The following is a 24,074-nucleotide window of genomic DNA, read 5'->3' as shown; positions in this document are numbered from 1 at the left end:
ATTTATTTATAATTATTTAAGTTGCAATCTGGCGTTAAACATATAATATATTTGAAATAAATGTGGGAAAACAAGAAATATATTAATTTATATACATAAGACTAACCTTTTACACTCCTGAAGAATTCTGCTATACATCCGCCTGATTTTCGGGCAACTCCTCTCAACATTTTAATGTCGAACACAGCAACCTGAAATGATAGAAAAACATTCAATGTGTTGAAAAATAATATGCAAGATATTCGTGTCTATTACGGTATTCAACTGATGCTTTGTGGAGGGAGTGCGGATCGATTCGAGACAAAACAGGTGCGCATTTGAGTTTAAAAATTATAAAAAAAAGCAATTTGTCCACTGAGAGATTTTCATGGCAGTACACTCGGAGTGCTTGCCAAACACTGCCGAGGGGCGAAACACGTTAGGAAAATTTTCTTCTAATCGAAAAAACTTTTCTAAAATCTTAATGGTGTTTGCCCGGGGCGTAAACCCAGGATCTTCGATGTCGTAGGCGGCGCACGCTACCATCACACCACGGCGGCCGCCAGAATGTCAACATCTATAAAATTGTAACAACTTAAAATTTGATGTTGTGGCCTTTTGAAATTGTAATAATTTTAATTGAAGTGGCGATAAGATCAGTTGATCTTACGACCGTGTACTTTATGCTATCTCTCATATGAAAACCTTGGTATTTTACAAAGTGGGCGCTGCACACATAATTTTTGGTGAAGTTGAAAGACCGTAAGAGGTGGTGATATTATAATGTAAATAATAATAACATACTTTTTGTCCGAAAATAAGACGAAGTTGCAACCAGTGAGCTGTCATCTTTTAAGGTTATTAGTGGATTAGCCAAGAAATGAGTATTAGTGCGTATGCAAACAAAGAATATGAGGCACTTACATATATCCCCAAACACACATTTACATAGTCATGCTTCGTAAAATGGATAACCGCTCATAAGCCACGAAGCAGTTCAGTACTCAATTGTCTTATTGAGCAATAAAGTCGGCTGTGTTATACGAAAACACTAATTGGAATAAGTAAGACTAACAGTGCAACAAAATGAATAAAGTCACATCAGTCTTCTGACGCTAGCAACACAGCGATGTACACGAAACTAAACTGAATACAGCGCCAAAGTAAAACCGATGATAAACGAAGTATACAGTGTATTACACACGAAACCAACGTGCTACTGAGTTAAAGCGACTATACTCAACAATGTCATATATGTATGAGACATAGTATGTGTTTCGGGGCACTCGTATGTATTTTCTATTTTATGTACTAATCACTCATAGTATTTGCCTGTACTTGACTAAGTACACATTTAGACACAATTTTTTGGCTCATGACTAAGTGCACTAATTTTATTAGTACTCAAAGCAGATCTCTGGTTGCAACTTACGCATGCAACATGTTCCTAATAATTTAAGTATTTTAAATTTCGGTTTTTTGGATCAATAATTGAGGGAAGAAAAAGGGATTTACGAATAAATATTAGCTCATTTTCATCAAAAAGAACAGCAATTTCGGGAATATTGGCTGAGAATTTTAAATAACCGTACCACAAAAAAAAAATAATAAATTAGGGCAAGCCCACTGACGCTTACTTCATTCATCTGGTTATTCCACCATGGTTTTGTTTTCAACTGAATCAGGGTCGTGAGCAAGTGGGGGAGGGGGGAGGGTGTTTCTCTTTACTCCCGTTTCTATTAATTTTTATCGCAAAACTAGTCTTGACAATAACGGATGCTTACTATGAGCTTCCATATGTACAAACCCTCCCCCTCCCCCCTTATAGACAATTCCTGCGCACGCTCCTGAATTGAATACAACTCAAACCAGTTGATTATCACAAATAAATATTTTTCTATAACAATATTACTCACTCTTTAACTAAATCCCAATTGATATTAGCAGGCATGCCTTGGTTTTGTTGTAGTTGTTGTTGCTGCTGCTTCTGCTGTTGTTGCTGCTGCTGCTTCTGCTGTTGTTGTTGTTGAGCTTTAAATGGCGGCGGTGGTGGCGGATTTAGATCCACGCTTGCTGCTATCTTATCCGCAGGATCCATTATTCTCTCGTGAATAGTAAAACGGCGCTTCATCAGCCTTCTTCCCATCATCTACAAAATATATACGGACAATATTTAGTTTTGTCTTTGTAATTATTATTTTTTTTTTTTGACCCATTAGGTCACATTAGAAAACTCATTTGATTGACGTGAATGTATAACAAGTACGAAATTTTTCACAATTCAAACTGCGCTTTACATTAAAATAATGGTTTCTCTTAAAACATTGACAAGAAATTATTGTAAATATAATTTATTTCTTTGGAATGACCATAACAAATATCCCTTTGTAACGTTATTCAATAATTCTTCGAGGGTTGCTACCTGAATTTTGGCCTACTCCAATACAAATCGGTTTGCTACGCTTTTGTATTTATTCGTAAAATTTTAATATAGATATATCTTCTTTGTGTCCAACAAAAATAGCTCAAATATTTTTCCCCAAACCTTTGAGGAAGTTATAGACCGTCAAAGGTCATTCTCGAAATTTGTTAAGATCTTGCAAGAAGCTAGAACATGAGAATCAAAATGGCATTCATAAAAAAATTAACGCTCCCCACTTGAGCGTACATATGTTTGATAAACAAGATTGGATCTTTGACATTTTGGGTGTTCGAGTAGCAGAATAATAACCGAAGTATTGCTTAAGTGCTACTTAATTGATGGGATATTGCTGGTACTGATAACGTGCTGCAATAGCGCAGTAAACATTTTTATGTTGCGTTTGATTTGTTAGTGATCATCAATAGATTGTCAACATTCCATTCAACTACAGCTGCTCAACAAACTTTGCAGAAGAACGAGATGCTTTGCCGAATAAAGTAACACTGCTGCAATAACGGCATCTCGAACACACTTATTTTTAGGCACATTCGAAAGTGTTAGGGAAGAAAAACTTGTAATTTTATAACGAACAAAGCCTTGTGTTGAAAACTTGGCATGTTGCATTCCCGCTATAGTAGGATCTAGTCCCGCAACAAACTGATTCCTATCTCACTTGGCACTGCCGTCTCCAGTAATATTACGCCAAAAGTTCGTTCATAATCTATACTGTCATAAATATTTGTCAAATTCCAACATTTTTGGCTTACAAATGTAAGTGTTACATTTAACACTGAGTGCTTACAAGTCTATTTGACTAAAAAAAAGGGCGGATAACATTTGCTGCGTAGTACATCCCTTTTGTTTTGTACTGGGCAGCTTCGGCACAGTATTTTATAGTGAACATGAAATTATTGTCCAGTGTGAATAAACCGCGTTATCATTATTATCCTTTAACTGGGGACCAAAGAAACTTGCCGTTTTAACAGGGGTGGACCAGAGAGAAAGGCATACAGCTCTGACGCCTCTTTGTAGATATCCCCGAGGACAGCTTTGTGCTTTACTTCTACATACGGTTTCTAGATATCATTATTATTATTATTATTTGGAAGCACTACGACCTTTGTGCAGATCTATTGTGCAAGACCTTTCAGCCTAATTTGGTATCTCTAGGTATCATACAGAAACTGTAGTTCAGCATTTTCTTTCTCTCCATAATGGGAACTACAATCTACACGGTGTGGCTTGTAGATGGTGTTCTGAGAAGACAGTCCGTAGCAGTTCTGAGAGCTGTGTTGAAGTAAGTAACCCCCCCTTTAGGCTCGGTGAACATATCGAAGACACGAAGCATGCAAACGGCCGTCCAATTGCTTTGTATGTCGTAATGAACATCTCATTATCTTTAGCCCAAGTGCTGCCGGCAAGATTTGAGGATTTTATTAAGGCTCTGGATTTTAGATACAATTCCGAATGCATGCTCGCCAAAATGTAGGTCCTGAACGGAGGTCACACCCAGTATATAATGATGTAAGGCAGTCGGTATCGTAATGCCATCCTTGTGGTTGTCCAAAATAGTCGATGTTTTTGTTTATGTTGTAACAAGGTAGCCGATGATATGATATTTCAATACATATCTCATCAATGGGAGGGTCGGGACCTGTAGTTATTATCGTGCAGTCATCGGCGTTGTATACAATGGTAACTCCTGATGGCGAAGGAAGCTCCAATATGTAGAAGTTAAAGAAAAGCGGCGATAGGACACCACACAGTAGCGCCCCTTGTCTATTCTTCCGAGTTTAAAAAATGTTACGTTCCTTAATTGCAACGATACCCACCGCCCAGTTCGATAACTTGCGGTTCACCTTTTAATATTAGCAGGAAGAAGGACCCTTGAAAGTCTGGTAGTAACGTGCCGTGGTTGACACATTAGCTAGTTTTCCAGACTTTAGTAGCGGTACAACCCTCGACATTTCGCAGCTTTGGTATAGAGATTTTCTCATTGGCATTGGAGTATGTCAAGGTTTACGATAACAACCCATGTAACTGTGAAGTCGTGGTCAGATAAATGATACAATTATGGCAGAAATAAAAATTCACTAAAAGACGTTGGTGATTTTATACACAAACGGGTTTCCTATAAGTTATGTGAACATTTGGTATGTTAAGGATTTTAATCACAAAATTGAAGAGCCCGAGATGTAGGAATAATAGAAATAACAATCGTCCGTTTGCAAGGAGCTGGTCCGAAGGGGAATAAACAGGAATGAATTGATTGCCAGCACCTGGTACATAGAACCGGCCGTCAGCTGATTTCAATAGCCTCGAGCGCTAAACCTTTATTAATTTTAGAAATGGGTTTTGTCGGAATTACAAACCAATATCGATTTAAATTGGAGTCATAAACCCGTTTTTGGTTTTGGTCTTTTCGAATGTAAATAAAAGCGATGTTCGAATCAGCTGTTTGCGGTGCCCCGGCAATTTTGATGTTAATTTTTTTGGTAAAATTTTATAAAACAGTTGTTTTTGCATCTAAACAGAAATAAAAAAATTTATTGACATCAAAATGGCATCACCAGTTGTGGCATTTATGTTACTGGAAGAAGAAAATTGCGAGAATGTCAAACGGAAAATTTTGAAAAATCGTAGCAATCCATTTGAGTTGCCAGAGACAGCTTAATTAAAAATATTTCTTGATGTGGGTTTCTAAATATTTATAGTGTTGTTGCAGTTACATTGCATGCTATCGCATAAACAAAGAGGCTTTCCGAATGGTATTGGACACCATTGAAAGACGCTTAACTCGCTCGAAAGTTCTGCCAGTGCTGCAACTAGCAGCTACGTTACGATTGTTAGCAGAAGGACCCTATCAAAGATCAGCTGGCAAGGATTCTAGCATGAGTGTAGGTAGCAGCACGGTTTCAACGGTTTAAGATGATGTGCTTCGTGAAGCCCTTCGCAATATCTAGATGTTTCTTCATAAATTCAGTCAAAATACTGTTTTGCATTGAATTTTATGTTTTCCCCTATTAAGAATGAAAATATATGTATGTAAATTTACGTTTATTTTTATAAAATAAACCATTATTTAGTTACATTTTTAGAAAATACTCAACTACAAGAGAAATACAACTTTGAAAAAATTCAATCCAACGGCATTTAACTGGTTGGCTTGTTTCCGATAGCCAAATGGATATTATCGGATTCTGTGACACCTAAAACCGACACCAATTCCAATGCGAACATTAAACCGATAACATTAGATTTCATGACACCAAAGTAATTTCTTTGTCGTTTTTAAATCCGATTCTGACAACAATTGGATTCCATGATGGCCCTGGATAATCTGCAATAAATGCATCTAGCGTACAAATTTGCCTTGGACTAGCCAAACTGAGATCTTGCGCGCTCAAGCCAAGTGTATTTAAATGACAGAAATTCGAAACTCCTTACGGTCTATCCTACAAATAAACTATAAAAACTAGTCCGATAATTCGCATTTTTTAAATTCAAATTTCGAATCGTCATAAGATACGAAATTATATTAACCCAAATGTTTAACAGTCTCAACATAAGATAAACTTTTGTTGTCACGTAAGATTATAAATGTAATCTTGACTAGAGCAAATTGCTAGAAAACTACAATAAACTATGATATTGATTGGTGGTTAGCGATAGCTGACGCCAACAGGGGGGCACCAAGAGATATCACAGTCTTCCCCCACCTTTTGTAGCAATGTAAGGAGTATTACATATATGGTAATAGGGGACATTTATTTTAAAAAGCTGGTAACTTTTTACAAGACGGTGCACCACCTAATTTTTATCAAAAATTATCAAAGGTGGTATCACAAGACTCGTCTCGACCTCCGTTATAAGAATCCCGAAGCGGAAATCAAAAATTGTATTTCTGTCGAACGTTATTTACAAAAACCCGTAAAATGAACCCGTGAAAATTCAATTTACATAAGATTTTCATAAATACTGATGGAAATTTATAAAATTGATCACAATTATTATAATATTGCCAAGCTTTATTATATTAACTTATTTAGTTAAGTCTTTGTACCATTTATCTGTCCACAAATGAATTGTATTTGCTAAAACTAATTGAACTTAATATGAAAAAATTTAATTCGATTGTGAAATATTTCGTTTGTTTTCGTTCCAGAAGATTTATTTGCTTGCTTAAATGTTTTTGTACTTTACTTATCGCATTGCATTCAAAGTGGAGAATTGTTTGCCAGAAATTATTAGAAGCCTCAGATATGCCATTTCACAGATAGAAAAGATTTTTTGAATCAAAAATTATGCCCATTTAAAAAATGTATCCGCTAAGTAGATACAAACTGTAGTGGTTTTTTTTTTTTTTCATTTCATTAGAGTAAGATTAGATTCCCAGAACAATTTATTCATAAGAAATTTCCTAAAAATGCCTCATCATACATATATATCAGGCATGTATAACATTCATTCTGCAAAATCGCTATTTTCATGCAACGTTTTGTTACGGAGTCAAATTGATTAATCCAGTTGCTTTTCAACTCAAAATATAAAGCTGTAATATTAATCAGAGGCGAAACACTCGCATAATTTATTTGCCCTTAGTCCCAACGGAAGTGCCCCAACAGATGAATGGAAAAAAATTTACCAGATATAGCTAGCCTTAGCGGCGTCCATGATTTTTCAAACACACTAAACAATAATTGGCATATCTGAGATAAAACTAGCTTTCAGAAATGTTGATGAAATTCGTATAGAAAATTGTTATTGCTTTGTGTAAAAAAAAAAGAATTATAATCTATACATAAATCCATGAATTAATTTCAGAATGATACATTGAGTTAATTGTTTTATTGCAGTCAATGCAAATTCAACAAAAACCAAACCCAAATTGTATGTCTTTGCAATTACAAATAAAACAATGCTAATGATTTTCAATCAGAAATTTCTTGGATTTCTTTTCCTTCAATTTAACCCAGATAACCCTAAAAGTTACTCAGGCGAAAACTTTAGATTTTTTTTGGAAATGTCTGTAAAAACTGCTATAGAAAGATACTCTGATACTTTAAAAAAAAATTTTATTTTTATTTTAGAGGTGTACTATATATAGGACATTAGGAATATAAGGGATAAAAACATATTTTTATTTATTGGAATGCAAGTTTACAAAACACTTGGTATGTACTCCAATATTGCATTTTACACATCTTGTAGTGGTTTTTTGATGGCAATATCCACATCGGGTTTGTTTTTCCTGTGGCTCTACAAGATGATCCATACGGTCATAGCGAATCTCGACTTCCTTGGAGCAACTTGCATGGCCTTTTTGGTAGGTTGATTGCTTTCAATGGGTGTAATCAGCAGCATGGTAGCCACTGCACGCTCAAAGCTTAGTTGGTCAAAACTTCCGCCCCGTACGCGATGTATGATCCAAGCGTTTTGGAGCGCCATATCAATGTAGTGGGGGCTAGCAAAGGCAGGCACCATTTTTTGCCCCTGATTGAAGTCCTATACAAGCTTATATTTTGGTCAGAACGGTCCACTCCTCTCATGTTACGAGTTATACATGTAAATCAAATGCGGTTGTTCTACATATATAACGGTATATTAGCGTCCGACTCATCGGATGAGCTTTCAGGCCCGGCTGCACTAAATTTTATTTCTGCTGGCGCTTGCAGTTGGGCAGATGGAAAATTATTTATACCAAAAGCTTCCTCAGCACCAGAATCTTCGTCGCTTGCATTAACTGGAGGAAACAAAACCACTTCATCGATGTCGCCAGTGTTTTCTTCACCATCTTCCAACAAAACAAGAACCTCATGGAGCGAGAGACGCCTGCAAAAATATAATTTTTGTAGACACCTACCTTCCTAATGTCCTATATATGTATGTAGTACACTAGCATTTGCTCATTTTTACTACTAATTTTCAATGTATTTAGCTATAATTTTACACATTTCAAAACTCATTTATTTCTCTATAATATTTTAATAAAAAAAAATATATTTGTTAAATTTTATCATATAAATTTTAACTTACTTTTGAAATCGCATTTTTCAAAATTAGTAATTTTCTGAATAAGACAATGAGCACTTCTCTCACAGAGGGACTGTAAACACTTACTAACACTGTTGCGCAATTTCTACTGCATGCAAAAATACATTTCCGTTATTTCCTGGCCATCGGGCGCGTGCGTGAGTTGACATGAAATTGGTGTCTTATATCTTGTACATTAGGGTTATCTGGGTTGATTATATTAAAATTTAAAAAATCGCAGCAATTTCTTACCTCTCAGAGACAAAGTGTTGAATCATTTTAATTCATGTTAATGGATGAAGAAGCAGCAATATTGTTTGTTGTTTTTAATACATTTTATTCTTTACGTAAATAATATTGCAGCTTTAAAGAATCCGCCCCAATTTTTAGAGAGCGATTTTCATTAGATGATGACTTCGCATTTGATAACGCAATTCGATTTTGTGTCCTCCAGTGTTTTTTGTAAACACACTCCTTTCACAGTACGTGCTATATATAACAGTTTGCTAATTGAAGCGTGAGTGCCTAGAAATCACCCCAAACCCAGCTCTATTTGTCATGACTGCTGCGTCTGGTGCGTATGTGGATATGTAGTAAGTAGACTAGTCAAGGAGCATAATAAGTCAACGTGGCTTATTCGTGCGTCCGTCGTTACTCAGTATGTGTAAAATGCCGCTATGTATTTGGTTTTCCCGAACTAGTTTATGGTATTCGTATTTGTGATAGCAAGTCAAAAGCGAGACAAATGTGCTCGCTAGGATGTAGTACGTAGTAGTTTTGTATTTTTAGTTGCGGCAAGTACACAATTTATAATAAAAAAAAAAACTTCAAACCCCTAATGTCAGTCGTTCGAATCAGTTACATTTTTAAACTATCTTCATTGTGCAACTAAATTTCGTCTTTCTTTTGTCCAAATAATGCTAATTTGTTATTTTAATGAAAAATGAAAAAAAAAAAAAAAAAAAAAATGTATCAAAATATATTTTATTTTCAAACCAGTGCTGCCAACCGATTTTAATCCTGAACTCTCTTTTTTCCAAAAGGCAGGCATTAGTCATCTTTGAAATATGGAAAACTGGGACATGGCTTTCCGTAATTCGAATATCAAGAACGCGTTTGGAGATTATCGTTTTTACTTTCCCAACACAAAATGTCAATGACTCGTACGTACCGAGCGTTTGATATAAATCTGTTTGATAAATTGAAATTTTTGCATGCACCATGTTTTAATACAATTTTTAGAACAAATTGCCCTCCGTTATGGCCGTACGCGGACAGTTGTATGCTATTGCATTGGAGGAAAACCCCCTTATTGCCGATATTGAGACCTTTTTTCATAACAAATAAGTCAAAAACGTCTCCTGGACGGATGGAAACATCTCGTAAACAGACAAAATGGGAGATGTTAGGTTAAGTTTAACTGCATGTTTATACACGCGCTAAGCGCGATTATCGTCTTAGTGACCGCCTGGTTGTTTATATAAAAGTTAAAGCGACTCAGATTTGCCTAGTATTCTTCCAGTATCTCCGCTTCTTTACTCACGGCTGCCATTTCTGCCTGAAAGATAGATATACCATAGAAGCTTCCGCTTTCACCTCTACTGGGATCCAAAGCACAAGGACACCCACTTTTTAAAGCAATCTAATATAAAAATGTGTCTTTGAAATAGGTTGTGCGTACTTTTTTTAAAGGACATTATGGGAGTGCGCTGCCCTCAAGTGGCCCAATGAAACCAGGCTAATCATGTTCACTCGTTCGATTTACATATATAACTTTTTTTTATATATATAACGCATTTTGTAATGAGCAGGCGGCTAGCCTGGTCCTGCCAGTAGGCCCGCAGGAAATTAGAGGCCATCTATTAGTAGAAGAAAGGGAAAAGAGGGAAGAACACTGGCGTAATATGCCAGGCCTGAGCCAATTTAAGTTACTGTTAGGGGGTTACAACACAACTCTATATAGGGCATTAATAGGCCTCTCGAAAGATAACCTAAGAATCCTAACAGCTATTCTTACAGGACACTGTGGACTGAGCAGTCACATGCAAGAGCTGGGTATAATATCGAGCAACAAATGTCGATTTTGTGATCGATCAGCGGAGATGGCGGACCATGTACTCCTGGAGTATGACGCAATCTCAAGACGTAGGGCTAAGTTTATGGGCTCACCATAGCCAGAGCATTCTCACATCAAGGGTTCATCAACAATGTCGGCTTGGATGAGGTGCTGTGAAGCAGCTGAGGGCACAATAGACCAATGGTCGCAGAGCGATCCTCAATTAATAATCTATTATTTTGTTTTTGCCGAGTCTTTGATGAATAGCGGTTTGTCAAACGTTGAGATCTTACACTGCTCAGCTACAGAAGAGAAATTATCAGCTAAGCGTAATGCTTAAAGGGAACAGAAGCAACCGTATTATACATTAATTATTAAGAGTGGTGAGAAGTCTTTTTTGTTTTTATTGAAAAAAGGGAGTCCGCGCTATCAAATGTGTTTTGTTGAGAGTTATAATCTTGGCATAAACACCGAAAAGGTTCATTCAGTTCGAAATTCGTTCTACATTGTTTCAGCAGAAGAGGTTTGAAGTGAACACAAAAGCTCACTTCGTTCAATGGACTTGAACTTGATCCATTTAAAAGTTTTGTCATAAATATTACACCAAGCATTCCGTAAAGCCACCTCTGTTCATTTACCAACTAAAACATCTAATTGCTTCAAGAAACTGTGTCCAGTTCATTTTTAGAGTGGCTTGCAGCAGTCTAGTTTAAAAACTTTAAAAAAAAATAAAAACTTAATATAAAAAAATCACATCCTTTTTAATGATTTAATTATTAAAACCTGTTTTCTACCATCAATGCTTAAATATATTCAGGACATGTGGTGTCCATGTCTGCCGAACTGCGATCTATTATTAGAATTGTCAGCAATTTTAATGAGCGAACTTAGTGCCAGCATGGCTTAATAGTTGGCTTAATGTAGTTGTTGTTTCCAGTGTTAGTAGAAAGCAGTGGCGCAAAGTAGGTAATAATCCAAGCTGTTACGCAACTTGTTAAAGCAAGCCAGTAACAGGCCAAAATCAACATAATTTAATTTTGTGAAAATGTCCACGTATACCATGAATCAAACCACACCATAATGCACTTTTGCCGTGTGGCATATTGTTTCTTTTTTGCATGAATCAAGTGGTATAGTATTCAGTTTTGTTAAGTTGTGATAATTTAAATGTCTTATGAAAACAAAAAATGTGTTAACAGATTAGTAATAATAAAAAAAATAATAATTTTAAGCCAAGTTTAGTTTAAAACAAACTATCATTGAGTTGTTCCAACTTAACCATGCCTTCTTTATGCGGAATGTGGCAATCGTTTAAGGGCAAGTGGAAAGTTCTTTCAGTAAAGAATAATGCGACTAGTTGGCTGAAAACTGCAACGTTAACGGCAGAGTGCTCGCTCGTTGCTATAAGCTCTGCTAGGCGAGAAACAATTTTTATGTTCACATATTTTACTAGTTTGAAACGTTTCTCTGGCACTCGTGGCAACTTTTATAATTTTCTATAAGAAATAATATTCATAGCTTTCTATCTTTATATTTTAGCAACGCTTCTCGCTTCTACTCTGTCCAGTACACGGACCTTTAAAAAGAGAATGTTGGTAGACGAAAAATTAAAATATTGGTAGAAGTTGGTAGATTTTTTTCCCAAGAAAACAAAAGCTACACTTTATATTTGTACAAAATAATTCATATTTTATTGTAAAACAAATAAAGCACATTTCACGGAAGTAACTCTTAAAAAAAAAAACATGTAAACAAAACAAAAAAAAAGTTATGTAAATTCCTGTATTTTGAGCTTGAAATACTGAGAAAACTTTACCAATACGTCTAATTACAACAATTTTCCAATGTACCAGTATTTTTCTGCCACACTGTCATGTTATCGTTTACTTAAAACTTTTTATTTTCGTTCAAAATTATTCATAAAAAACTGATGAAAATAACGCAGGAAAATATTTGCGAGCTAATTTACTACATTCCATTCATAAACAAATTTATTTCTTGTTTGAATTTGTGCACAAATTTTCCAAAATAAAAACCGAATTTTCAAAAAAAAAAATTGCCAGAAGGAATAAAATCACATTCTAAAAATTGAAATTTTTTATAAAATATTAATTCAATTGGAGGTTGAAATAAAATCCGTCCGATACAATACTCTTATTAATATTTGATTGGAAATGCTTGAAATTTTTAACCCATTACGCTTGACGGTTTTTATGTCGTTCATTATAGAGAACGACCTTTCTGCGGCTGCACTACTGTGAGGTAATATTACTAAGGAACACATTTATTCACTCAAATTTTCAAACAAATTTTCTTCTAGAAGACTCTTTTCAGTTCCCAATTTTATCCATCCTTTAAAAATATCACCGGAAAATATCTTTTCTATTTTTTTCTTATCATATAAGCTTTAAGTAAGTGAACAATCGTTGTCATTTGACTAGATTGAATATTTTTTGCATTAAAATATTCCAAAAGGTGTAATTTTTCGTCTTCGAAATTGAATCGTTTCTTAATTTCCTTACAAAGGCAAATGTTGGTAGATTTTTGGGTTTTGGTGGCAGAATAGAAAATGAAAATGGGCTAAAAAAATTGGTAGATCTACCAATAAAGTGGTAAAGCCCGTGCACTGACTCTGTCGCCAGTCTAAAAGAGCGGAATAAGCTATTGCTATGTACAAAATATGAGTATAACGAATTTTATTGAATTAGCTTTGTCAACTACAAATATTCACCCTAATTAGTCCCTAAGATTTTAATTATAATGCAGTTGTTAATGAAATTGCATTAAGCATTTAATTTTAAGCTAAATTAAAAGGAAATAAAAACTTGATTAGTTGTGACGAACGAACGTGCTGTGAATACTACAAGCATCATCAAAAGCCTCCTTTGCAACTTTAGGCTGGCATACCTAGCGCGACTTGCTATCCTAATTGAAATCAACCTTACTGCAGCTTGTATATTTTAAGATAAGAATAATTTCCTTTATATCCTTTTCTTTTATCGATTTGAAAGCTTCTCACTGTTTCATACATTACCCACCCTAATGTTTGTTTGAAACCAGCACAGTTTTCGTCATGTAAGTGGGAAAGCATGCGTGAAACATATGGCACCAGTGCAGTTCATTTAGCCATCTCTGTTTTCGATAAATATTAACAATATAATACATCACAATTCAAATACAATAGCAAAATATAGGTTTGGTTGCCGCCATTATGCATGGGAGTGCTGTCCAGTGCTGAAAGAAAAATCATTTCCTCTTTTTTCTTTTTTGGTGAGAAAATTTGCAGAAAACAATTAAGATATTATAAAAATTAAACATGCGATTGGCGATATCTTACGGTTATGAACTCAACACCCAGAGCTGGGCGTTAAAATTAGAAACCCTTTATTTTTAAACAGTATTCGAAACTGATTTTATCTTTACTGTTCTATTCATTTTCAATTAAAATATAAATACTTTCTCTTTACGATTTCCTAAGAGCTCAAATTCAATAATTACAACAATGAAACGAATGCCTAGAAATTTTACATCAAATTTTTCATTTCATTTTTATTTTTAGTTTTTTTTTAGAATACGAGCTTATTTGACTTGGCCGATGTAAAAATTGGCAGAACACTATCGACTACCGTTTAATTTTGAGAATTTTTTTGTCGAAGGTGTTGCTCATTTTCTCTATACAATGGACGAAAAAATAAAAATAGTTTTTTACGGGAGAATATTAGGAGCACCCTCGGGCAAAAAAAAATCTCAAAATTAAACAGTAGTCGATATTGTCATGACTATCGTTGAGATCGAATTCAATGAGCTACAAAACTTCGTACCCGAAAAAATTCCAAAAACTCCTTCCTAAGAAAAGGTTCAAAATTTTGATGTTAAATTTTTTGGCATTCGTTCAATTTATGTAAATTTTGTTTTAAGTATTGAACTTGAATAAAAAAAATGCAAGGCGCGTTAACCTCCGAATATATTTTAGGCCGAGTTCCAATTTGCGTCATGCTTCTTATAATTTTTCCTACAAATTGGCGGGACGGGACCTACATGTTTTATGCCGACTCCGCACGGCATCTGCAAGACAGATGAATTTTCACTGGGAACATTTTCGTGGCAGAAATACACTCGGACCGCTTGTCAAATACTGCCGAGGCACCCTGCTTACGAAAACTTTTTTCTAAATTTTCGAAGGTGCTTTGCCCGGGCTTAGAACGCAGGATCCTCGGTGTGGTAGGCGGACGGACCACGCTACCACCACACTACGGCGGCGGCCGCACGGCATCCATAGGAAATCGGAGTTTATATTTTAATTGAAAATTAACAAACAGTAAAACATATAAGCAGTTTTGAATACTGTCTATAAATAAACGGTCTCTATTTATATGGCCACCACCAACTGTAGTTGAATAGTTGTTTTACTTTTTTTTTTTTTATTTCCAGCAGAGCTAACGCTAATCGTTTGAATTTTTGTTTGTTTGTTCAATTAAAGTTACCGATTTTGTTTAAAATCCTATAATCTAAAGACACTTTTAAAAACTCACAAAATCTGAACAATCAGTTGTATGAGATATACATATCGTCGGTCCAATGCCAAAGGCACGAATGTGCATATTTGATGTGTTGAGAAAAACGCGTTTGTATTTTTCAACCACTATTGGAAGGTTTACTTTAGTAAACCACTAAGTTGAAAAACGACTTTTTAATTAAAAAAAAAAAAAATACACACTTGATGTTTTGGCTTCGCAAAATTTGACATATATAATATTTCGTTTAAACAAAAATGGCACATTCGTGCCTTTGTACGGACGATATGTGACCCGGTCTATGAAATGTTGGCTTATGACTCAAAAAAGAAATTGCGAGAACCAGCTATTAACAGTGTTTTCTTTTTTTTTAAATCATAAGCCACCTTTTCATAGACCGGGTCACATATGTTACATACACAAATTGTCTTGTCGGTTTTTTCAAACAATGCATGCCGTATATGCTGGCATCTTGTGAAATTCTCAACATCTAGCTTTTGAAATGAGAAATTAGCGGAAAACCTCTTACCTGAACAATGGGTTGTATCGGGTATATGTAATAAATATATATCCGATCTTCAAGCTGTTGAAATGACATAAAACCTCTATCTGAACAACCGGTTGTATGGGATATATGTATATTATACATATACCCGATCTTGACATCGTTATTAGACACGATCTATACCACATGTGTAAGCATCCTGAGAATCTCAGCTAATAAAATGAGAAAGCATTGCTACAACAACAACAACAACAACAACAACAACAACAACAACAACAACAACAACAACAACAACAACAACAACAACAACAACAACAACAACAACAACAACAACAACAACAACAACAACAACAACAACAACAACAACAACAACAACAACAGCAAAAGAAAGAATATACAAGACGAAACCTCTTTTATCCGAAAAATCGCTTGTATGGGGAATACATATATGCTCTAGTGGACCGAGCCGGTCGGTTCAGACAAATGATTTATAGGACGCTCAAATATACCCGCTCACCGGATTTCACTAGTTTGCGTTCAAACACGATAGACAAGACAGACGGACACCCCAGCGTGTTAGGGGGCTTAGAATATACCCGGGGCAGGTATGCATGTGGTAAGAGGCGACTAAAATACCAAACTGATTCAGGTGTTGCCAGCTCAAAATATAGCTTCTCCAATCCAAGTGTGCAGTTACCTTTCAAAAAACGAAATTTCAGTGCTATGGAATGCACCAACCGCTTAGACATTGCAAAAACTTGAGATTGGATATTCGGAATTAAAAAGTATCTACCTACTACCTTAAATTTGTAGGTTGAATCGAATGGTTGCCAACCCCCTATTGGTTGAACTGGGCGGTCATTAAAGACCTCACATAGACTGAATGTGTTCAGTGTTAAACCCCCCATACCTCCGTTGAGTTTTGTTTCAACACTTTTATAATTAACCATAAGTTGGGATGGGGGGCGGGGTGGACTAGGTTTAATATGTTCATATTAACCGTTCCCGAGATGGTCGGGCCCTCAAAACCTTCGGCGAGTGTCTATCGACATCAACAAGAACCATAAAATATCATTCAATGCCATTTTTAACAGTAAAAAAAAAATTGTGCTTTGGTGCTTGTTGTTGGTGTAGCAGTGCTTCGCCCCATCCAATAGGTACGACCACTCACAAATTGTCATCGATTTCCTCTAACGGATTTTGGACAGTTAAACCTGTGACAGGATCAAGATGAGCAACAGTCACGCGAGTTTCCCTTGGGAATTTGCTTCCTTAAACTGCGAGTTTTTCAACTGCGAGGGATTTCGTCACGTTTGGTGCTATCGGTATGTACTAATTTTGTATTGAAATTTGAGCAATTATATATCAAAACTGGAAATTAATTATCAGTAATCATTTCTTTTTATATATTATGCTAAAAAACTGAGTTATTAAAATTTTAATGAAAAGAAAATTTGAAAAAATGTAAAATTCTATCAAAACGATTAAGAATCTTTCCTCGGCCCATTGTGGTCTTAATTTGAATTGACCCTTTGCAGAATAATATCACTGTAACTTGTGTAGTTCTCAACCGATTTTAAACATTTTAACTGTTTTGGATGGACAAAACTTTATTCTTTAAAATAGTATACACTTTGAAACCAATTCTGAAATAGGGCGTTTTTTGACCGAATTCTGAAATAAAGCGCTTTTAAAACAAGTTCTGAAATATAGCGTTTTCGAAACGGCAGTCTAGATAGTCGATATGTACGATCCACTACTCCAATTTTATTTGAGAAAATAACAAATGTATTTTAGAAATGGGCATATTATTTCGGGAAAGATTACAAAAACATTAATAAATATTTTTCTGAATTACATTTGCCCCTTTTCAAATCCATTTGTCTACTTTTTAAATACATGTGCACGTTTATGAAATACATTTACCCTTTTTAAAAAAAAATATATTTTCTATTTTCTAAAATACATACGCCGTTTTCTTATGCCCCTATTACCGTTTACAACTCAACTCTTATTGGGTTGAAATTTCGCAATTTTGGTATTACGGATTACAACTCAACCTGTAAAAAAAAAATGTCTGTTGATTTGTCTAGTCTAACAACTTTTTGTGGCATTACCGTTTACAACCTTGTGTTGGTGTAGTTGTCAAAGACTTCAAAATCTTACAACTGATTACTAGCAGTTGTCTCATACAATTTTGCAGTTGTTTTGAAAAAATGTTAAGTTTTAGAAGATGGTTCACCACCTAATTTTTAACAAACATTTTCAAAGTTGGTATCAAAAGACACGTTTCGACCTCAGATTTAAAAATCCGAAAACAAAAATTTAAAATTTTATTTCTGTCATATCATTTCGGTTCAAATTTTGTTGTATTTTGCCAGATTTTTTGTACACACTAATGCAGAAAGGCGTTGGATTCACCCAGGGTTATTTTTACAAATCGCGGGCAATATCTTTCGACAGAAATAAAATTTTTAATTTCCGCTTTCGAATCCTAAAAACGGAGATCGAAGCACGTCTTTTAGTACCACCTTTGATAAACATAAAACGTTACCTAATAAAAACAAAAAATTGAAAGCCGGTAGTTAAACCTTTTTTAATCAAACAATAAACAACAATTTTGTATGGAAAAAACAACGTTTAAACGAAGGATTACATTGAATAATTTTTTGACTCTATGGAGCGACATTCCGAAGTTGGACGAGGCTGGCCGCAGTTCGGATGCAGCCAAAATAGGTAAAATAATGCGAACATGAGTCCCATTGATACTAATTACTACTCCTGGGAATCCTATTTTTAACAAAATCACTTTTGCAAATGCTTAAATTTCCGCCACAAATTGATCAGCTGTTCAGTTATCTGTCAAATCATCACTTTCTGAAGTTGGCAACTCAATTCAACTTCAACTGAAATAAGTTTTAACTCGTAATACCAAACAGGAGTTGAGTTGTCTTAAAGTTGAGTTGTTTTAATTACAACGCAACAAAGTTGAGTTGTAAACGGTAATAGGGGCATTAAATTAATTCGTCCATTTCTCAAATACATTTTGCTTTTTTTCGAATGAAGAAGAAGTACAAAACAGCGTAAAACAAATCGTACGAAGTCTATTTCAAAATACTAACGTTCCTTACAACAGGTTCATATATTCCAACCAAAGAAGTAGTGATCAACTGCATAACGAAGGTCTATATACCATTTTTCAACATTATCTCAATTAATGGGAAATTATCGAGTCGCAACAGCTAGAGACGTAAAGCCATAAAATGTTTTCGATTTATGAATAAAAACAAAAAAATTCACGAAAGCGGTTATTTGCATACATTTTATGTTGTGTTGTCAACAGTGCCCCATTCAATGGGCACGACCACTCACAAAATGGTGATCAAAGTCCTCTAACGGGAGTCCAAGGAAACTGGCAGTTTCAAGAAGGGCGGACTATAGATATTGGTGTTAGAGGCTTATTGGTGAAAATACGGTTGGTGTCATGTTAAAGACACATCGCATGCAGGAAATGCATTATGTATTGATTCTGGACCAGTAAGAGTTTAACCTGTTACAGTATCCAGAACGAAGTTGGGCCAGGGTGACTCGTGTCTTCCTGGTGGTGTGCTTTCATATTCAGCCCAGTTCTAAACAAAAATTCTGTGCGAGTTTTTTCCCTTCTCCCATTCCTCGTATTCTAAATAAAAATTCCTTGAGTTTTTTCACTTCTACCTTTCCTCCTATTCTGAACAATGTTCGAAAAAGCGGAAACCTCTTATGCGAGAAAAGTAGGTACATTGTACTCTCTCATAACGGACACCTCTCTTAAGCGGACACCTCTCATAAACGGACAATTTTTTCAGTACCAAAAAACGTCTTAAGCATTTTTTAAGTGTTTTTCTTTTGAGCGGACAACCTTCCCATAACAGGACGCGGACACTTGCTTTTTACCCCAAAGGGCTTTTTAATTCCCCATAACCGGACAGCTTACAACACTTTTTTTCATTTACTCTTTACCATATTCGTACAGCTGTTGCTTAATTCACTAATCCGTGCATGGATGTAGGGGAATCCCCTAATTAGAAGAACCTTTTTCAATACAGTAAAAAACAAAAATGTATGTACCTATTGCATACACGTAGTTAGTATCTTCTTGTGTGTGTGTACGTACGTGAATAGCAATGCCTAAGTAGTGTTGAGTATTAAAGACAAAGTTAATGTCATTGAAATTCATAAGAAAGAAAAACTAAGTGTACGAGAGTTGGCAAAGAAATGTAACATCAGCAAAACGCAGGCTGCTAGCATTATCAAAAACAAAGATCAAATTTTAAGTTTGTGGGACAATGACGTCAACCCGGAGAGAAAAGGAGTCTGCTGAAGCCCAAAGTCCTTAATATTGATAAATTGTGCTACGAATGGTTTGTGAAGGCTCGAAATAAGAGAATTCCTCTGTCAAGCACATATAAGGAGCAAAGCTAAAGAAATTGCAGTGAGACTCAATTGCGAAGATTTTAGTGCATCATCCGGCTGGCTGGAAAGGTTCAAAAAAAACGTCACAACATAACTTTCAGGACAATTATTTTGAATATTTTCTACACAAAACTTTATTCTTTAATTTATGAACAAAGCTTTATGAACATCTTAACTCAGTCTTATTTGTATGTATTAATATTCTTGTTTTGGAAATAAAACTGTTTAAACATTCATCAATAATACTTTTCTCATAAGCAGACACCTCTCATAAGCGGACAAATTTGGCAGTCTCTTAGGTGTCCGTTTAAGAGAGAGTACACTGTATTATGAATGTCAGTGAGAGGGAGATTTCTCTGCCATTTCTTAGATTTTTCACTTGTTAAATTAAAAGGAATGTATCAAATAGTTAAAGGACACTTATTTGTACAAATTTGTGCTAAACCATGTACATTCTACCACAATATTCTTTATTTTATTTGGAAAAGTATATCATAAGCAACGGAGGATCTCTTAGTATATTTGATGCAGCCATCCAGAAATTGGAAATTTCAATCGACAAAACAGCTGACTTCGAAATTCCTATTCCCAAATTATTGTTCTCCCTAGGAGAAAATTGGGAGGAATTTTTCCGCGGGAATAACAAAAATCGCGAGAACAAAATTCCGAGGGAATATTTAGAATTGGGCTGATTGTACATTGATTAAAAGGTTTGCCGGGAGCGTCCTGGCAAATTCGTTTACCCATTCTGTGTGGGGCCTCCTTATGCTTGTCTCGATGAAACGGCTGTGTTGGCAGGTGCCGGATCTCATTATAGTGCTTATGGATATTTACCCTTAGCCCCGTGGCAGTTCTGATTGCAGCAATTATTTTGTTGCATACATTTTATAGTTTATTTTAATGAAAAAACAAAAAAAAAATTTTTTTTCACAACCTCTTTTTCGGCTGTGGGCCGAAAAATCAAAAAAAAATACCCTTTGTTGCGCGTCAATTTATGACAATTTATTTATATGAATTGGCGATAGCGGTTACTATTTTTAAATGTTTGGCAAGCTCGTCTCTTTATAACCTAAGTCTTCAAGTTTTAAATCAAAGATCATTTCAAAACAAAAATATATGATAGTATCTCATTTAATTACATATAGTTGAACGAACATGTATGTTTATATAATATATTATTATTTAAACTAAAAAAACTTCTTGTTATTGATATTAGAGAAAAATTGCATAGTTTACAAACGGCTTCTTGATTATGTAATTTTTAGCCAATGTCAAGTATTATTTTTTTTAAATAAATTATGTAATACAAGAAATACACTCAATATGGATCGAGAGGCCAACAAAACTTGTTTGTTGTTGCGTTGCCAGAGAAATATCTGACAAGAAAATTAAATTAATTTGTTGTGCCTCAATAATTTGCTTCATATTTATCAGAAAAGTGAATAGTCATATTCGTATATTTAAAATGTTGCACGTATTTAATTGATTAAAATACATATTATATTGACGAATGGATATATCTTACAAGCTAATAAAAAGAAGCTTTCTTTCTGATTTAATTTAAATATTTTTTAAACTTGTGTAACTATGTTTGTTGTGTATTTCCCATTACCATCGCGGCAGTAGGAGCATTAGCGTGCATTTGTCATAATATGTAAAGGAATTAGAACTTCCTTAGGTGCTCAACTACTTGGGCGGGGATATTTTCTTGGTTTCTTCAATAAACGTTTAAGTTCGCGTCATGTTACTGCTGAATTCCCATTTTCGCATAATAAGCAATAATTGATATACATTTAAAATGTGTCAAATAATATTCTGAACAGTTACCCTGCTTTAAAATGATGTATGTATGTTCTTAAATTCAGTACATTAATTATAGTAAATATTATTATTAAGCAAGTGGTTGCTTGGCTGAAGTTCTCAATTTTTCTTCTTTGATAATATCATATCTTTTTTTTTTTTTTTTTTGTTTAGATGATCAATTTAAATTGGTCCTTGATAAAGGTATGGTTTTTTATATTTTAGTTTGTTCATTATATGTTCCAACAACAGCATACGTCACTGTGATTCGGTGTAGGAGGGTATGTAGTAGAGTGTAGTATATGGAATTGTTCGATCTGTTCACACTTAATTAATTTCTAGAACGATCCAGCGAACATTTTCTCACGCTCATTCATTTGAGGTGACACTGAATCTCAGAAACGTCTTCTTCGTTCCCATGGATTATTATTATTATTTGCGTTGTTATTGCCACCACGTTGATTGCCACCTTGGTTTTGGTTACCGCCACCGAATTCAAATGAAAACGGATCCTATTCGCAAATGAATGTAATAAAGAGTTTCATATGCAAATGTTATATAAGCTGATTTTGTTTTTTGTTTTTTTTTTTTTTTTTATAAAAAAAATATGTATACGAAGAAATTAAACAGTCCCTTAACACCATTCTTAAACAATTATGCCCCAAGGTGCAGACATATAACGTACACGGTATTTATTTACATATAACCATTGAGAGTAATATTTAAGTTCAACCCTCAGTTACAGGAAACATGATTGAAATGCAATGGCTTAAAAACTTCTTAACTCTTTTAAAAGCATATTTATGTATAAAACTTTCGATTATAGATATCTAAAATAAATACACTGGATCACAAATTCCAACTTTTTTGCTGCACCAGAGACGCCATCATGAAAGTCCTATGTAAAATCACCTCCTGATTCCGAATATCAAGCTTATTTTTAATTCTATGGTAACGTTTTGGAGATATTTACGAATTACCGTTGTTTTGTGGGTCCACTTAATCATATATATCAAGAACGAATTGAGCAATTCCAAAACGGTTTGAAGCTTTGAAAAGGTAATAAAATTTGCTATAAACTGTCGGGCCCTGCAGATTCAAAGATAACGAACAATGATTACGGATTTTTTCAATTTTTTTTGTCAAAATATAAAAAAATTTGTACTTTGCAAGGAGGGTTCTCGAAAACTTTTTATTTTTTTGCAGATTTTTTTTCTCTCTCTAAGCTGTTTTAATACAAAAAAAGCTTTCATTCAACAAAATCAAGTAAATATATCCATTTAATACTTAAGTACCCTACTGGTACATACATAAGTTAGTATTCGTAGAACAGTTAGTTAGCAGGTACACTGAAAGAAATGGTTCTAGTAAAATCAACAAATTTGTTCTGTTGTTCTTGACTTGACGGAGATTCGGTGAAATTGATCGAATTACGGTTAGTTCGACCTAGTTCTTTATCAAGCGAACAAATTAGTTTAGTCATTTCAACAGAAGAGAAATTGTCGCACTTAAGTTAACCAAATTCTGTAAAATTGACAGATCCCTAATCAATCTAACTGATTTTTTTGTTAACACAACTGATCTCACTGGTCATTTCAACAGCGATCAACAGTCAATACATGAGCAAATTTCAAAGAAAATTTTACGCTTACTGCGCTCTCTACTTTGTACTTATGACGATGGTGCCACTTGTTAAAAAAAAAAAAACCCCCAAATCAAGAAAACCACCAAATCGAAAAAACACACAAAATGGGAGAACAACAAGAAACTAGTTTTTCAGTTATCAATACAAAGCGAAAACCCCTTTTTTGAATTTGCTGTGCAAAAAATTATGAGATACCGGGACACATATCTCGGGTACAATTTTGCAACATCTCCTCCAAGCAAAATGCAAAATTGCGTCACCTTGTTGCAAAAGTTTTGTTTGAACGAACAGGGTTTTTACAAAATTAGTAAAATTTTGTTCAAGTTTTTACGAATTTTCACTCACCCGAACGATTCTAATAAGATAATAAAAAACATCCTTTTTTAATGTTGATGTTTCCGACAACATAAAAACTTGAGTTGTTTTGGAATCGTTTCAACTTAAAAAGTGTTACGAAAATTAAACTTGCCGAATTACATGTAAAGTTAATCCAGTGGTGAATTACCTTCCTGCGATTTGATTCTTTACTTTTCTATAACTTACAAGTACTCTTTAAAATTTTACGCCAAATATTTATACTAAAAGTTTTGTTCGAAACAAAATAATAAAGTGTATAAAGTTTAATGTTTGTCAGCATATTTGATGTGCGCCCAATTGAAGTTCGGTTA

The 24,074-nt window shown here is 34.6% G+C and overlaps 1 protein-coding gene across 10 annotated transcripts in view; it reads right to left on the bottom strand.

The window, feature by feature from the left end:
* Positions 1 to 24,074, bottom strand: part of LOC137250388 (protein no-on-transient A-like) — a 95,069-nt gene that overhangs the window by 27,716 nt on the left and 43,279 nt on the right. For 8 of the 10 annotated variants that reach the window (XM_067783071.1, XM_067783072.1, XM_067783073.1 and 5 more), the window contains exons 5-6: positions 1,896 to 2,128; positions 107 to 191 (exon numbers count right to left, since the gene is read on the bottom strand). In XM_067783071.1, the coding sequence (XP_067639172.1) occupies positions 164 to 191; positions 1,896 to 2,128 (261 nt within the window). In that variant the 3' untranslated portion in view covers positions 107 to 163. Of the gene's footprint in view, positions 1 to 106; positions 192 to 1,895; positions 2,129 to 21,076; positions 22,274 to 24,074 lie in introns of those variants that run through there. The other 2 variants (XM_067783079.1, XM_067783080.1) reach the window with 1 other exon arrangement.

This window comes from Eurosta solidaginis, chromosome 4 (genome assembly GCF_040869045.1).
Source record: "Eurosta solidaginis isolate ZX-2024a chromosome 4, ASM4086904v1, whole genome shotgun sequence".
Classification (NCBI taxonomy): Eukaryota; Metazoa; Arthropoda; class Insecta; order Diptera; family Tephritidae; genus Eurosta; species Eurosta solidaginis.
This window is presented reverse-complemented; position numbering and strand designations above follow the sequence as displayed.